The sequence below is a fragment of the Prionailurus viverrinus genome, chromosome C1 (assembly GCF_022837055.1).
Source record: "Prionailurus viverrinus isolate Anna chromosome C1, UM_Priviv_1.0, whole genome shotgun sequence".
NCBI classification, from domain to species: domain Eukaryota; kingdom Metazoa; phylum Chordata; class Mammalia; order Carnivora; family Felidae; genus Prionailurus; species Prionailurus viverrinus.
This window is the reverse complement of record NC_062568.1, coordinates 46,480,696-46,498,109: the sequence shown is the minus strand read 5'-3', so window position 1 is coordinate 46,498,109 and position 17,414 is coordinate 46,480,696. Positions and strand designations below refer to the sequence as shown.

The following is a 17,414-nucleotide window of genomic DNA, read 5'->3' as shown; positions in this document are numbered from 1 at the left end:
TGGTTCTTTCTCTTGAACCTTATGAGCAATAGATCTAAATGATACTGAAATGCCTGTGGCAGACTGAAATACTGTAAGGTGCTTCTAATATGCCCCACTAGGAAAATCACAGCCTAGGCCTTTAGAGTTTACATGGCAATGGTGTCCTTTCATAACAATTATCAACATGAAAGTAGTCCTCAGCTTTCTATAGACCCTGGAAGATAGTGAATGCCTGACTGTGGGTTACCAAATGATTATGCAATTCAAACAGTTATCATAAGTTGTTATCTGACCCACCAAACCATAAATCAATTTCTCTGGGATCTAGGACTTTCCCTGTTGTCACCACACTCTCCCACCTTTCATGGAGCTAATAATGAGTACATGTATCCTAAGAATGATAACTGCAGTGACCACACAATAGAGTGTCTGCATAAGTGCGGAAGTGCAATGTCTGCATCTAGAAGTGCAATATAACAAGGGGCAAGGTAGAGATAGGGGCCACAACAGTGCATCTAGGTTGGTGTCTACCCACCCACTCACATAAGATGCAGTCTGGGCTTCTTAACTAATTGATCAAGTCAGGGTAGGAAAGAAAAGGAGAGATTGTGGGAAGTTGTATGTAGGCTGAGGTCCTGCACTGTGTTCGTTCCACTCCAGATACTTCCATGTCCCAAATTTTCTGGATTGCTAAAACATGGCTAAGAATGGATAAATCTTTGAGGAGATGTACCTAGGGCAGATATAGCATTACGTAGGTGGTCCAGCCAGTCTACCAATGGCATGGTAAGCAACAGACTATTGAAATTTGTCTTTTTTAGGCACCTGTTCCAGCATTTTATTGCCACACACTCTGCAGATGATATGTGCATGCAATAGTCATAGGATCCTATGCTGGAAGGCCTAGCTTATTATTTTCTGGGCCATGAAGTGTAATCCATGTCTGATTGGAGGGCCTTTGGATAGCCCCAAAGTAAACAGTATTATACTCTCAATGCTTTAACAGTGTTATGTGAGCATCTGCAATTGCACAGCTTTAATAAATGAATCATCAGTCAAGTCTGGGATCATGGTGGGGTGGGATTGGTTAGCAGCTACCATTTGGCCCCTTTATCTAAATGCCATAAACACATAGCCTTCCAAGGAGTAACCTCATTATGGAGGCCAACCCAGAAATTCTGTTAGTTCACTTGGTCTGATTTAAGGTTATCACTCACTTGGTCTGATTTAAGGTTATCACTTTCATGGAAGCAGGGAGCAGATGGGATGATACTAATGGCCACACACTTTAAACATCCCCCTCTTCTTGCTCTACATAGTGACCTAAAAGCATTATCTATCTCATATTACAGTGTTGACAGAACACTGTTTATGCTGGTTACATGACAACCTTCACTGCTCTAGTTATAGAAAGTGGATTAGAGAAATGGTCTATTTATTTGGTCTTACTTTATCTAAAATTCTTTGCACATTCCACCCACCAGAATATTCAACTAGTAGTTTCACCTGCAGTTCCAGATCACCCTTCTTCTGTGTCACATCTTATGCAACTCCCTTGAAGCCCTAAATAACAGCCACGGGATATTGGCAATCTTTGTCCCCAAATCTTGGCATTCTCAGCAAATTTATTATTTAAGAAACTTGAGACTTCAAAGGACTAGTTCTTGTAATGTTAGTAATTATCCTTCCCAATCTTTGAAACTAGTCATACTGCCCTATTTGGGCTTTTCCCATTTCTAGAGTAGGTCTTTGATCTGCAGACCTTGATATGCTGGCCCAGATGCCTCGTTTTTTTGTGCCAACTGTTGAGTGAACAATGTCAAACAACCAGACATCAAACACACCAGGCCTGTGATAAAACTCCTGAGAAAGAAGCAGTAGCTGTTCAGGTCCTCCATTGCCTATCACATTCTGGGCAAGGACCCAGGAATTTAGAAGGCCACCCATTAGATTCAGAAAAGGCACCCTAGTCCTAGTGCTGTGGGGATTTTGATTGGGAAAACACTAGCCCCTCTCTGTCATGATCAGAGTTCTGGATCCCTGACTCCAAGTAGCTGACATTCTAGTAATACAAGTTAAATTTTTCAAATAAAAAAAATTTTTTTTAAATAAAGAGTTAACAGGGCACCTGGGTGGCTCAGCCAGTTAAGTGACTGACCCTTGGTCTCGGCTCAGGTCATGATCTTGCAGTTTGTGAGTTCAAGCCCCACATCTGGGGCTCATGCTGGCAGTGCGGAGCCTGCGTAGGATTCTCTTTTCTCTCCTTTCTCTCGCCCCTCCCCTTCTCGCTTGCGCCCTTTCTCTCTCTCTGTCTCTCAAAAATAAAAGAGCTTTTAAAAATTTCTCCTGAGGGGCGCCTGGGTGGCGCAGTCGGTTAAGCGTCCGACTTCAGTCAGGTCACGATCTCGCGGTCCCTGAGTTCGAGCCCCGAGTCAGGCTCTGGGCTGATGGCTCAGAGCCTGGAGCCTGTTTCGGATTCTGTGTCTCCCTCTCTCTCTGCCCCTCCCCCGTTCATGCTCTGTCTCTCTCTGTCCCAAAAATAAATAAATGTTGAAAAAAAATTTTTTTAAATAAATAAATAAAAATTCCTCCTGAAAGAAAGAAAGAAAGAAAGAAAGAAAGAAAGAAAGAAAGAAAGACAGGAATTAAAAAATTTTCTCCCTGTGCCCACTCCCAGAAAATCAACTGTGTACATCTTGGGATGCACATAGCCCACTCTGCGTACACTCCTTAACTCCCCTTGCTATTACTATGCACTATATGATCTCCTTTGTGTTGACAAAGAAGGGAAAATGTGCTGCTGGGAGAATGGTGCCAATCACTAATTTTCTGAATATGGCATCTTCTTCCACCTTAGCAAACTAGGGTCTTTCCTTGACACCTCGAAAATGCTCATTTCCTCACTCTACCTGTCTGGCAGAAGATGCTTCCACTATGCACTACTTGATTGGTTGAAGTAGAGTATTAGAGGAAGCTAGAAAAAAGTTATCATAGTAAACCTGAGATTCTCGTTCTTGGAAAGTCTTGCTTGGAAAGTTGGTCCTTGCCTGGTGTCTGGGAATTTGGCTGATAACTTCTGGAGGAGGGGGCGGGGCGGGGACACCTTTCCTGAATGGCTTGCTGTGGCTGAACTCTAAAAACAATGTAGTTTGTGCTGAAAATCTATTTTCCTGCTGGGGGTCTAGAATTTTGGTGCATGCTAAGCAAAGGATGCCTACATTCCCAGCTCCCAGTAAAAATTTTGGTCACTTAGTCTTTACTGAGCTTCCCTTGAACACAACCCTTTGCACATGTGGTCACAGCACTTTGCACGTGTTGCCACAACTCGCTGCTGGAGTTGTGTCCCCTATGTGACTCTACTGAGAGAGGACCCTTGGAAGCTTCCACCTGGTTTCCTCCAGACTCAACCTGTGAACCTCCTCTCTTTGCTGATTCTGCTTTGTTCCCTTACCGTGTATTAAATCGCAGCCATGAGTACAATTATATTCTTATTCCAATGGGTCATTCTAGTGAAATGTCAAGCCTGGGGATGGTCTTGGGGACATCCCACACAGGGGACAACCTGCATAGCTACCCTAAATGCAGTGACTCAACCAAAAGACACCTATAAGCTCCCTCATTCCCATGTCCTTCTCTTCATTAGTTACAAACAGCCAGAGCCATTCTCACATTTTACAGTGTTTTTCCTTGTGCTTTACTCAGTGATTTCTTCTGTCGATACACATTTCAGAGATTCCTCAAAGTTTCTGGTCCAATGAAGAGGGCACTTGTTCTGCAACGATGTGGATTTTTTTTTTTGAATAAACTTCTCTATTATCTCCAAAAACCTGGGATGTAGGTAGCCTGGCAGGCACATTTTATCAATTGATAATCTGATCTCCTGGCCCCCTATTATTTATCGAGTAAAATGGAAAGACAAAATATTTCCCATATTTGGGACTGTCAACCCATATTTGCTTTGTATTTGCTTTCATTTCAATTTAGCAAGTATTTATGTAGGAATTAGTGCCAAGAAAAACCATCATTTACAAAATACACATACATATGTGTGTTTGTGTGTGTGTGTGTGTGTGTGTGTGTGTGTGTGTATATATATATACACACACACACACACATGTGTATGCGTGTGTATATATATATACACACACACACACACACATGTGTATGCGTGTGTACATTCCTGTCTGCTTTATTTTGACTTTTAGTTTAAGGGCTTAGTTACCACATAACTTTTTTTTTAATTTTTTTTCAATGTTTTTATTTATTTTTGGGACAGAGAGAGACAGAGCATGAACGGGGGAGGGGCAGAGAGAGAGGGAGACACAGAATCGGAAACAGGCTCCAGGCTCTGAGCCATCAGCCCAGAGCCTGACACGGGGCTCGAACTCAGGGACCGCGAGATCGTGACCTGGCTAAAGTCGGACGCTTAACCGACTGCGCCACCCAGGCGCCCCCACATAACTTTTTTTTAACACTAAAAACTGTAGTCTCAAAATAATTGAGATGTAGGGAAACAAGCATAAAACAAAGGTTAACTACAGCTAAAGTTTGACCTACTTGTTGGAGATGAGAATATGAAATTATAATCATCACGGAAATATAAGCAACCACAAATTCAAATATTTTCAACACATATATCAAATACCAATTCCATTAGTGGATGCTGTAGGTGATTTTAAGATATCAATTATTGTGTCCTTACATATTTGATCTGGTCTAATAAGCTATTACAATTTACCCCCAAAATGAAACCCTTGTGACAGGTTATTATGTTGTTTTGAAAAAAATATATGGAAATAACACCTAATTTTAGCTTAAATAAATGCTGTCAAAAATATTTCAATTAATTGATTGTGGTGCTCCTTACAGACTCCAGATCTAGACCACCCAGGCTGAAATCCAACATCTGCCACTTACTAACTGGGTCACGTTGGTCAAGTAGCTTAACCTCTTCTAGCTTCAGTTTCTTCATCTGTAAAATTGATGTAATAATTGCACTTACCTCACAGAATTGTTATGGCAATTAAATGTGTTAATACAAGTAAAGTGCTTGATAGAGTGTCTAGGACATATAAAGCACATGTAAGTTTTATTATGATGATCATTATCATTTCACACTGGTTGGGAAGACAGGAAACATGGGTTATATTCTCATTTCATCCATTTACATTTCAGTGTCTTTGGCAAGTACTCATCAACTTTCCTGGGCCACAGTTTCCTCCCCTACAAATTTAAAGAATGCACTCCATCACCTTGAAGATTTTACCTGGTTCTGAAACTCCAAATTTATTATGTATTTTTTTTTGAAATTAAGAAACACCCATATTGCACCCTCATTTGATTCTGAGCCATTAAGCCCCAACTTGAGTCTTTATAGAACTTATTGTTTATACCACTCATTTGATATTTATTTTTATATTATATTTCTACATGTGAATGTGTGTTCTACATGTCCCTCCCCTTTGGCCAGATGATAATGACTTTAGGAACAAAGGTCCATTCTTTCCTCTTTGCACATGATAAATATTGACTTTTCATTCCATCATAATGCATGCATTGAATAGGCACCAAGCACTGTTCTAGCTAGACCTTGAGGGAAAAAGTAAATAAAATCTAATTCCTGATCTGAAAGAATTCATTATAATAGACCAACCAATGAAACATAATTACTATATGGAATGATAAATGCAATAATAATGGATGAAATCCTCAAATATGCTTGAATGGCTCACAGAAAATTATTTTTTAGAAGAAACATGAATAGGTCTTAAAAGATGAGTAGCAATGCCCCAGATGGAATAAAAAAAAAAATAAATGAAAACAGTCCCTTTGTTATAACATATCTCATGCAGATATGATAGAACAAGGGTATCAAATTTTGATTTATTATACTGATGCTGGTAAGGCTTTGGTTTCCCTAAAGCAGGTGGACATCCCTGATGTCAATTATCTGAAGTAGAAATGTGTCTTCAAATGTCTTTCTCTTACCCTACCATGACCAATTCATCACCAAATTACATATATATGTATATATATACATATATACATATATATGTATATATATATATACATACACACATATATATATATATCCTCTTACTTTTTTCTTGAATCTATTTATTTCTCTGCACCTGCACTAATTCTGTCATAGAATTTACGTTCTGTTTTTTAATTTGTAAATTCTTTATTAAGGTATAATTGAAATATTAGTTTCAGATATGCAACATAACATTTATATATGTTGTGAAATGACCACCAAAATAAGTCTAATTAACATCCATCCCATACATAGTCACAGAATTTTTTCTTTTTTAAAAAAATTTTTTGAATGTTTATTTATTTTTGAGAGAGAGAGAGAGAGAGAGAGACAGAGCATGAGTGGGGGAGGGGCAGGAGAGAGGTATATACAGAATCCGAAGCAGGCTCCAGGCTCTGAGCTGTCAGCACAGAGCCCGATGCAGGGCTTGAATTCATGAGCCGTGAGATCATGACCTGAGCCGAAGTCGGACGCTCAACCAACTGAGCCACCCAGGCGCCCCAGAATTTTTTTTCTTATGGTGAGAACTTTTAGCATCTATTCTCTTAGTAACTTTCAAGTATGCATTACAATATTATTAACTACAGTCGCCATGCTGTACATTACATCCCTAGGACTTATTTATTTTATGACTGGAAGTTTGTACCTTTTGACTTTCTCCATCCATCCCACCCACCCCCTACTCCCAGCCTCTGGCAATCAACAATCTGCTCCCTGTATCTATAAGTTTGGTGTTCTGTGTGTGTGTGTGTGTGTGTGTGTGTGTGTGTGTGTGTGTTTTAGATTCCATATGTAAGTAAGGTCAAATAGTATTTGTCTTTTTCTTTATGTCCTTTTTCACTTAGCATAATGCCCTCAAAATCTATCCATGTTGTCACAAATGACAAGATTTCATTCTTTTTTATGGCTAAATAATATTGTTTTACATATATACTACATTCTCTTTATCCATTCATCTATCAATCAACATTTAGGTTGTTTCCATATCTTGGCTATTGTGAATAACACTGCAGCGAACATGAGGGTGCATAGATCTTTTCTAATAAGTGTTTTCATTTTCTTAGGGTAAATACCCAGAAATAGAATTGCTAGATCATATGGTAGTTGTATTTTTAATTTTTTGAGGAACTTCCATACCGTTTTTCATAGGGGCTGCACCAATTTATATTCTCATCAACAGACAAGGGTTCCCTTTTCTCCACATCCTCACTAACACTTGTTATTTTTTTTCTCTTTTTGATAATAGTCATTCTGACTAGTATGAGGTGATATCCCATTGTGTTTTTGACTTGTATTTCCCTGATGATTAATGATGCTGAACACCTTTTCATATGCTTCTTGGCCACCAATATGTCTTCTTTAAAAAAATGTCTATTCAGATCCTCTTCCCATTTCAAAAAATTTTAATGTTTATTTTTGAGAGAGAGAGACGGAGTGCAAGCAGGGGAGGGGCAGAGAGAGAGGGAGACACAGAATCCAAAGCAGGCTCCAGGCTCTGAGCTGTCAGCCCAGAGCCCAACATGGGGCTATGAAACCTACCTACAAAACAAACCGTTGAGATCGTGACCTGAGCCTAAATTGGACACTCATCTGACTGAGTCACCCAGGTGCCCTACTCTGCCCATTTTTTAAATTAAATTGTTTGGGGTGTTTGCTATTGAGTTTATAGGTGTTTATATTTTTTGGATATCAACCCTTTATCAGATATATAACCTGCAAATATTTTTCTCCCATTCCAAAGGCTGTCTTTTCATTTAGTTGATGGTTTCCTTTGCTGTGTAAATTCTAGGTATCAGAATTGCCCAAGATTTTATGCTTGGCTCACAGCTTTTATTCTGCATACCTTCTCTGGGTACTCTTATTTATACTCATGGTTCCAACTACCACAGATTATTTGATAATTTCCTATTTTTTTCTTCAGTCTAAATATTCCCCATGAGATTTAGGCCAGATATATTTATTCGGACATAATCTAGGATCTTTGAAATAGATATATCCAAATCAGAACCCTTTATTTTTTCCCCCGATCCTCATTCAGTGCATGTATTCAGCTACCTAAACCAGAACTAACCTTAGATCCTTCCTCTCCTTTATTTCCCATATCCAAGCAATAACCATTTCTTGCCAAATTTACCTTCTCTAGCACTCACTCTTCTAATTGTTCTTCCTTGCTCATCTGGTTCCCTTTGTATTCACTTTCCAAAAGCTACCAGAACAATCTAAAATACAGCCTGAGTCCCTTACTTTAAAAGCTTTAAGGGGCTTCCTCATTACCAAAAAGATAGTCTATGTTCTCATCATAGCATAAAACCCACTGTGATCAGCTCCCTGCTTGATTCGCCAGTTTTCTATTTTGCTTTCCAATTTACTCTAAAGATTTTGTTGGTACACACACAGTGTGACATAATGATTAGCATCGCAGTCTTTGGAGTCAAGCTGCTTAAGTGTGAACCCAGGTCTATCACATATTTACCTGTTTCCGCAATTGTGAAATGGATATAATTATAGTCAAAATAATATAAGAATATTTGGAGGACTGAATTAATACGTGTATACTTAGACTAGTTCCTACCACATATTTACTATTACATTAGGCTCTTCTAATATTTCTGCCTTTGTTCACCTCCTTCCTTCTCTTTCTTGCAATGTATTAGTTCAGCTAGGGATCCCATTCAGTCAGTTTTTTATAAGCTTACATTTGATTTACTACCCATGAAATTGTTACCAATTACAACGTATTTCATATTAGGGTTAATGTCTTAAGCAGGCATCCTCACAATGTTTTTTTTTCTTTTGATGGTTGCAAATGTACCTACTTCCACTGTTCTGTGTTCCGCAGATCAAAACTGAAGTTTTTGTACCAAACCACTTAAATGTAAAGGTGAGAGAGAGAAGTATGGATAACTCCCCAGTTTCTAGCGTGAATGACTAGGAAACCAGACAATACTGTAGAATGCTCAAATGTTTGTTCTAACACACACACAAATATTTTTATTTCTCCCAAGTTTCCTACTGACTCTTCAGCCCGCTAGATAAAGCTCCCCTTTAACCACAAAATTTCCCCTCTCTGCCACACCCACCCACCAACCAGAAAAACGCTCTATAGCTCTAATTTCCCTTTAAGAATATGGCCACTCGGAAATTGCACGCCTAAACCCGCCTCCCAGGTTTCCCTGTCACCATAGCAACGGGAGAAGGAAGGGGCGGGCTCCCTCAACCTACGTCCGGCCTGCCGCGTGCGCCAGCCGGTTTAATGCGGGGGCGCGGGCTTCTGGGGTTGAACAGGTTTTTCAGCTCCGGGTTGGACCCGGAGCCGGAGCCGGATTCAACGCTGATGGCCACGTCAACCTAAAGCTAAACCGCCCTCCCCACCCAGCTGCCGCCGCGGCCGCCGAGTTGCTGCGGGTGTTCCCAGGCCGCGTCCTCTCCGCCTTTCCCACAGTGCCCCGCGCCAGGCCCCGCCCCGGTTCGCCGTGGGGACCGGGGCGCGAGGAGCCGACTGGAACTGCAGCGCTCGTTGCTGCCGGTGCGGCTCGTCCTCCCCCATCCCGAGCGCGGCGGCCCGGCGGTCGGAGAGTGCGCGCTTTGTTCACGCGCGCACAGCTTGCGCTCGGCCGGGTGGGGTCCGCCGCCGGGAATTGAGGATGGGGGAGTAGCTGCAGGAGGCGACCCCGCTACACTGAGGTGGGCATGGGCCGGGGCCCGGGGCTCTGTAGGAGCCGGCGGCGGCCTGGGCCCTCCTGGAAGGGAGAGCGCAATGCCTGTGCACCTCAGTCTCCCCTCGCTTCCTCTTTGCCCCTGCGACGGGTTTTGTGTTCTCGCTCCCCATCTTTTTCTGATTATCTACATCATCACCCTTCTGACCTCGTCTCCTCACGTCTTGCTACAGTTTCTCTCACTTAAGCCGCAGTCACTCAGTCTCTTTTCACCCTAACCCGGCCGGAGACTTCACACACCAGCAGCACTTATTGGTCTCTTTCACGGGACTTCCCCAACTTTCCCCTCTCCCCGCATCCTATTCTGGGGTGATGGCAGCCAGAAATCCTTCATACTGCCTTTACCTGCAGCTTCCACCTGTCCCCGAAGCTTGGCGGAGATCAAGTCAACCACACCCACGCTGACTGAGAACGACCGCTAGCAACACCACTTGTCCCATAGTGGTATTGGAGAATGTGTTCTCTATTTTCCTCTAGTTTTTTAGTCTGATACTTGTTACTCTCCATCACTATGCTTTACAAAGTTATGTTTTGGTTGCATGAAACAAGTTAGAAATGAGCCAAAGACCGTTCGCAGGTAAGGAGAAGATTTAGACATTTAGGATTAAATGAAGAAAGGAGAAACAATGCTAAGAAGGTTAGATTTTTCAAAGGGTTTTGGTATCTTTTGTGATCTGATGAAGTGGAGATTATTGACCCTACACAGGTGAGCATGTTAAAATAACTGATTCCTTCTCCTTTTTTGTTTCCTTTTCATTTTTATTTATCTTAGATGTAAACTTTGCGATAAAATTACTGTTAACTTGTAGTTATTATTCGACTATTTATATAAAGTAGTCCCTACTTTCATGTAGTGTAAGGACCTTTTGAGAAAATTCGGAACAAACCGGCCATACTAAGTATGTTGTCTAACAATGTAAATTCACTGCCCTTGTTGGAAGAGGTGTGTGAAAAATACTCTTTGAAAGGACTCCCTAGTCCTTCCAAAGGATATTTTCTACAAGTGAAATCTGATTAAAATGAAAACGATGTAGCCTTACAGTGGTAAAGAAGTGGCCAAAAAGGAAGTGGTTTTACAAAAGAGCTGTGCTTAATTAAGCTAGATAGAAAAGGAAGGAAACGTTTTTTCCCCAGACTTGTGTTCTGGTGCTGATCAGAGCAAATCATTGAATTTGTTTTCAAAGTGTTCTAGCTAGCTACAACCGCACACTACCCTTTACACTTACCTCCTATCTTGAGTGGTTTCACAAATCTGGCTACCTGGATATGGAAGCAGTGAAGGGGCCCCCAAAGAATAGAGCCTGGGCACTCACCCTGATTTGCCATCAAATGGAGCTTGTATTACTGGCCATGTTATTTAACAGCGTTATTGCTGGGTTTTTTTGTTTGTTTTGTTTTTTTTAATATATTTTTAACTACCTTGTTTCCTCTCTTTAGATTGACATTTTGGGAGGAAGTTTCATGATGCTTGATTCGCCCTGGGAGTAATGTGAACAGAAGTTCTCAAACGTGCATATTCTATCAGTTGGAACCAGCGTGTATCTTAATGTTCACTTAAATCAGAACTTGTGTAAGAAAAAGAATGGGAGTCTGGTTAAATAAAAATGACTACGTCAGAGACTTGAAAACGGTCATTCTGTGTTTTCTAATAGTGTATATGGCCGTTTTAGTGGGCACAGATCAGGATTTTTACAGTTTACTTGGAGTATCCAAAACTGCAAGCAGTAGAGAAATAAGACAAGCTTTTAAGAAATTGGCGTTGAAGCTACATCCTGATAAAAACCCGGTAAGTAGTTTTCTCTTTAAATACATCTGATTCATGTATTTCAGTGAAGTTTTGATACATAGTTAAATTTTAAGTGCTCAAAATGCTTAAAAACAATCACATGTCAAAAGTCACAATTTAGCTTCTGTACTAAAAAACAGAAGCAGCAAAATATTCTGGTTGAGAACAGTGTGAAAGAATATTGATATCAAAAATGCAATTCCCTGTTAATTTGAAAACTGAGTTGTACCAGTTCCATTACAGATGTTAATTCCAAAACCAACGATAATGTCTATGGGGTAGTTGAAGTAGTTTTCTTAGTAAAGTAAGTTAAGAACAAGTATTTTATAACTGTAATAGGAAAATTATTCCCTTAGAACTTGGAAGGTTCTTGCTAAAAATGGCAGTAATAACTAATAATAACATGCTTCAACTTGTACTGTTTTCTCCATGCACAAATCCCACACCAGAGTCAGAAATTATTACAAATGAAAACTTAAGAGCAGCCAAATCCAGGTAATTCCAGGCATAAATATTTGATTATATATTCAATTATGTCATCTTTCAAAACTAATTTAGTTTTAATACTTATGGTATTTTTTATAATGTATCTAATTATTTTAATGAGATTTAACTCCTCAAGGATTTGAAAGGTATGGTTTATAATTTTCTGTTTTCTATATAAAATGCCTAAAAGAGGGTTATTTTATTTTGATTGCATAAAGTTCAGCAGTAGAATCAATATTTCACTAAAACTTGTTAGTTGGTTATCTTTCCCTGGAGATTTACCTTCTATTATATTTAGAATTTTTATTTTCTCATATTTTTCTTTAAAATTTCAGAAATATGATTTTTAAGTTTCCATATGAAAGATAGTAGATCTTTTACACCTAATTATTATTTAGATGAAAGCATTCTTCAAAAACCAGTTCTGTGAAAGAGTAACGAATGAGGAACATTTCCAATCCAGTTTTGAGTTTTACTGTGATACTAGTCTCATTTAATCATTTGATGGATTGGGGGACATTTCTGTTTGTTTTTGGTTAATATGTTGATTTTGCTTCAAATAGAAAAATTACCTACAAATTTCTTTGTAATTGTTTTGGGATAAAAAATAATATTTACAAAATTAAAGGTTTCAAGGTTTTATTAGTTTTTCTCAATTGCATTTCATGTAAGGAATGACTTACATTGTAGGGCCATATCTTTCAGCTTTTTGAGGCCTCAATTCTCATTTCTCTGTTCTTTTCTTATTCTTTTTTTTTTTTTTTTTTTGGAAGATTATAGTTCTTCAAAATACTTTCTAATTTCAATCCATAATAACCCATTTCATACTGTATTCTTCCTCCTTATTTTGATGTCTGTTCTCCCAGAAATTTCAAGGTTAAATTAAAACTTCGTAGAGGTTTTGGAGATACTTGATCACATATCTGAAACAACTATTATGTCTAATATTTTAATAGAATAACCCAAACGCACATAGTGATTTTTTAAAAATAAATAGAGCATATGAAGTACTCAAAGATGAAGATCTGCGGAAAAAGTATGACAAATACGGAGAAAAGGGACTTGCAGATAATCAAGAAGGTGGCCAATATGAAAGCTGGAATTATTATCGTTATGATTTTGGTAAGGTGATATGATACTCTGTGAAATTTTGTTTTTTATTTGAGTAAATTTAGAAAATTAATTTTGTTTCACCACTTAACATAGGCAGTTAATATGTGTCACCTTGACTGTTTAATGTAACATGGGAGCTGCGTTCAAAAGGAAAGTCAGGTGGTATGTAGATATTGTCTGCACAGATGTGAAGGTATTTTGGTTATGATCTTGTTAGATACTTTTAAAATAAGGATTGTAGTTTAATTAAAAAAAGAATATTTGCAGTAGATGTTAAATCCTAAAGCCTTTTGGTATTTTTAAAGCATCATATTTTCCAAGAAAATCTAAAGTTTCCTTTAAGTTTAATAGTGGTCAGTTCAGTAGAAATGCCATCCTTCTCTTGTGGAATCCTTATTAATAATAGGATTGACGTGTTGACAGGAATAAGAAATGAGGGAAGTGTGGAGGGAGGAAGCATGTTAAAGAAATCAAGGGCAGGTAAAGTAAACACAGGTATCCAGCAAGGCTAGAGGGAGCGTTTGCTTACCCGGTATTTCTCTTCGTTATTGATTAGCCTCAAATGCACACTAAGAACTGAGGTATGCTTTTATATTAGACTACATAAAATATTTTAAATTCATATCTGGAGTATTTGTTTCTCAAGACTGCCTTTTTTTTTTTCCTTCAAAATAGTATTTTCTAATATATCACTGCAGCTCAATAGTATATATCTGATATCAGTAGTCTACATTTCATGGGCTCAAATCTGGCCAGCCACCTGTTTTTGTAAGGTTTTAATTAATCATAGAATTATGAGAATATGATAATTAGGAGAATAAAATTATGCTCATTTATTTGCATATTATCTGTGGCTTCTTTCACTTCAGGGGCAAAATTGAATGGTTGTGACAGAAACCATGTGTCCCACAAGGCCTGTTTAACTGGCCTCTGCAGAATAAGTTTACTGACACCTGGTTTATATCCATCACTAGTATTATTTTGGTATCTTATATAGAAACAAATTTTTTCACACTGGTTTTAATTACGATAAGTAAAATTTATATTAACTAAGTTGGTCTTTGTCTCTATAAACATTCTAATAAGACTTTTAACAGTAGGAAATACTTTAGTGATACTATTTATTTAAAAAAAAACATAATCAGAAAAGGAAGTGATGTCTCTAGTTAACAGTAAGGTATCAGTGTCAATTTCCTAGATTTTGTTAAAACTACATAAGTCATCATTAGGGGAAGCTGAGTGAAGGGAACATGGAAGTCTGCTATTTTTACTACTTCCTGGTAGTCTATAATTATTGCAAAATAAAAAATTAAAAAATAATAATAGAAATTTTCTGTGGAGATGAATTTATGGGTATTGGGAACCCCCAAACATAGCTGCAACAGTCCATATCGGGAAACTAATTTTTTGTTTTTTATCATTCTTTAGATGCATTACCAGTGGTATTATTTACTCTTGGTCTTTCTGTTTATTGCACTTTCTTCAACTTTGACATTTAGTATAGTAATCTGATTTTTGGTGTTTAAAACAAGACCTAAGTAGTCTGTTTCTATGTGGTAATTTATTTTTATGATAAACTGTTAATTTTATAATGTTTACTTTTAAATTAGGTATTTATGATGATGATCCTGAAATCATAACATTGGATAGAAGAGAGTTTGGTAAGTTTGTGGGCATATGATTTCCTAAAACTGGTCCAAGACCAGTCTCTTACCTAAAACTCTTGAGGACAGATATATTTGAAATTTAGAAAATTTTTTGATTGTAGCAAGATAATGTGGTATTGTTAACTTTTTAAATATAATGGTTTTACTAGCAAAAATAGGTTTATTCAGGAATAGCGGAAAATTGTAATTCAGGACACACAAGCTATGGCAAAACCAAAGGCCAGTCTAGCAAATAAAAGTAATGTTCTTTTATGGAGGAGGAGGAGGAAGTTCAGGGGGGTTGTTTTGAATGTAAGTCCATTAGAAAAGCAGGAATTCAAAGTGACGACAGTTTCTCATTAGCTGATTTGCAGGGATAGTCAATTTCTTATAAAAATTCAGTGTATATCTTTTCCTGTTCTGACCTATAATTGATCATTTTTTCCTTTGATAATTCTTCTGTTAGGGTCTGTAGTTGATAGTTTTTCCTGTAATTGACATTGAGTCATGTGATTTCCACCTTTTCACTTTCCCAGTCCGCTTTAGTGAGGTTTTCCTGTATTAATTTTTACATTTCCCCCTTTTGATCAAGATCTTTTTCTGAAAGTATACCTAATCAAGAGTCAGTTATTTCATATTTAATGGTTTTGTTCCTCAGTGCCAAGAAGGATCTTTCAGGAAGGTACATAGCAGTTAGAAACCACTTATGGCCTCATTTCATTAATGAGGAAGGCGAGGAAAAAGAACTCTCATGCACTTCTCATGTATAGTTCATATTTATAAAGATCGTAAACATTGGAGATCATTTCTTTATTGGGTACATGATTGTTACAAAAGATTGGCAGACAACAAAATACAAAACTTAAGATATATGCAAAACAAGAAGTAACAAAATTATTGGTTCTAAACCAAGACCCGAGATCTGAAAGTAGCTAACTGAAAATATTTATTGGCATTTACTCCAACTTCAGGTAGAAAAGTTCTCCCTGCAGAGTTATGGATGCCTTCTGGAAGTCCCCACTTAAAGTGGCCGTGAAAGCAAAACGGTGAATACTGCAAAAGCACACTGAATTAACCAAGTGCATTTGGGAGGATACTGTGCAAGTATAAACATGAAGTAATAGCTAATGAACTTCTTGCAAAAAATAACAACATCAAAAAAAAAAATAGCAAAACCTCAAAGATGTATTAAAACAGTATTGTTATCTCAAAAGAACTGTTTGGAAACAAATGTTACCTAATAATACAGCCTGTAAGGTTGCAAATTGAGAGACCATGAATTTAGATAAGAGTGTTAGAGTCAGATAATAAATCAAATGAAAGAAAGACTTGTGGATTCCAAAGCTTCTAATCCTTCAGAAAAAGCAGCTAAAGAATTAATGTGATCACAGAATCATGATGAGGGTGTTTCTGAAAGGCCATAATCAGAAGAAGAGATTTCCCCCTTTTTGCAGAGGTTTGGGAAGTGCAGGCAGTCTTCCCTTCTCTCTCACATACAAAGAGAAAAAAGGGAAGTTGGGTGTCCAAAAGTGAGGGACTTCACTAGGTTTTGTTTTGTTTTTTAAAGTCCTAAAAGCTGTGCTTGGTGTTTCCAAATAATAGAGTCAGGTTTGTCTTTTTTTTTTTTTTTTGGTAAAGCATATAGAGGTTGAGCTATAAGAAGTTTGGAATCCAGTTTCAACATTGGCTAGTCAGTCCAAGAAAACGTTGTAATTAAATATTAGTTTTAGATTTGAGGGAAGTCAGGATGCAATGAAGCCTCCCAGAATCCAAATGTAGCCCTTATTCTGAAATCAGGTTTTGTTCCCTGGTTTTGTTTGTCTACACCCTAAGTGTAGAACCTGAGTTTGAGCAAACTGCATTTTTTCTTTGGAGACTTTATGTCCAAGTCCAAAAGTTTTAAGGGGTAGGTATTGTCTTCCTGTGAAGAGGTTTGAGAAGGGCAGCAGAGAAGCAAATGTAACAAAGTAGAACCTGAGAAAACTACGTCATCCAAATCAGCTTTTAAGGTTTGGAAAAAATGAGAAGGACTCTCTGTGACACCTTAGAGCATTATTGTTCAGGTATATTTCTGTTCTTCCAGAATACAAACAAAAATAAATTGGCTAGCCTTACCAACTGGAATACTAAAAGTGTACTATATAGATAGTAGTGAAAAATTTGCTTGTGTGGGAATAGATATCTGTAGCCTATGGGGGTTAGGAACAACAGGGTGCCAAGTGATAAAAATGTTATTTATTGCCTGGAGGTCCTGAACAAACCTCCTTTCTTGGCCATTTAGTTTTCTCATAGGTAAAATAAGGATGTCATGGGCACTAGTGCAGGGAATAATGAGACCCTGAGCCTTGTAATCTTCTGTGTGGGCTGGATGCCTTGAAGGACTTCTTTAAGGTATTCATTAATTCTGGGGAGGGGGTTGAGGGATCTGTTTGAATCTTGATGGGAGATGCACTGTAGATTCTGCCAGTATCAGTGGAAGATCTTGCACATAAAGAGGATGGTAGCCGATCCAATAGGAACAAATGATCATTGTCCCCAGGCTCCGCTGTGGTACCATCAGATGTAATAAAAGATGTTGAAGGGTCGTTTAACTTACCTGGTTGGGTATTTTAATTACCAATGTCAAATTGTAAAATTATTTCCCCCTT

The 17,414-nt window shown here is 38.1% G+C and overlaps 1 protein-coding gene across 3 annotated transcripts in view; it reads left to right on the top strand.

The window, feature by feature from the left end:
• Nucleotides 1-9,246: 9,246 nt before the first annotated feature.
• Nucleotides 9,247-17,414, top strand: part of DNAJC10 (DnaJ heat shock protein family (Hsp40) member C10) — a 52,357-nt gene continuing 44,189 nt past the window's right edge. Inside the window, exons 1-4 of one of the 3 annotated variants that reach the window (XM_047870783.1) lie at nt 9,247-9,703; nt 11,173-11,521; nt 12,964-13,129; nt 14,731-14,781. In XM_047870783.1, the coding sequence (XP_047726739.1) occupies nt 11,318-11,521; nt 12,964-13,129; nt 14,731-14,781 (421 nt within the window). In that variant the 5' untranslated portion in view covers nt 9,247-9,703; nt 11,173-11,317. The other 2 variants (XM_047870784.1, XM_047870785.1) reach the window with 2 other exon arrangements.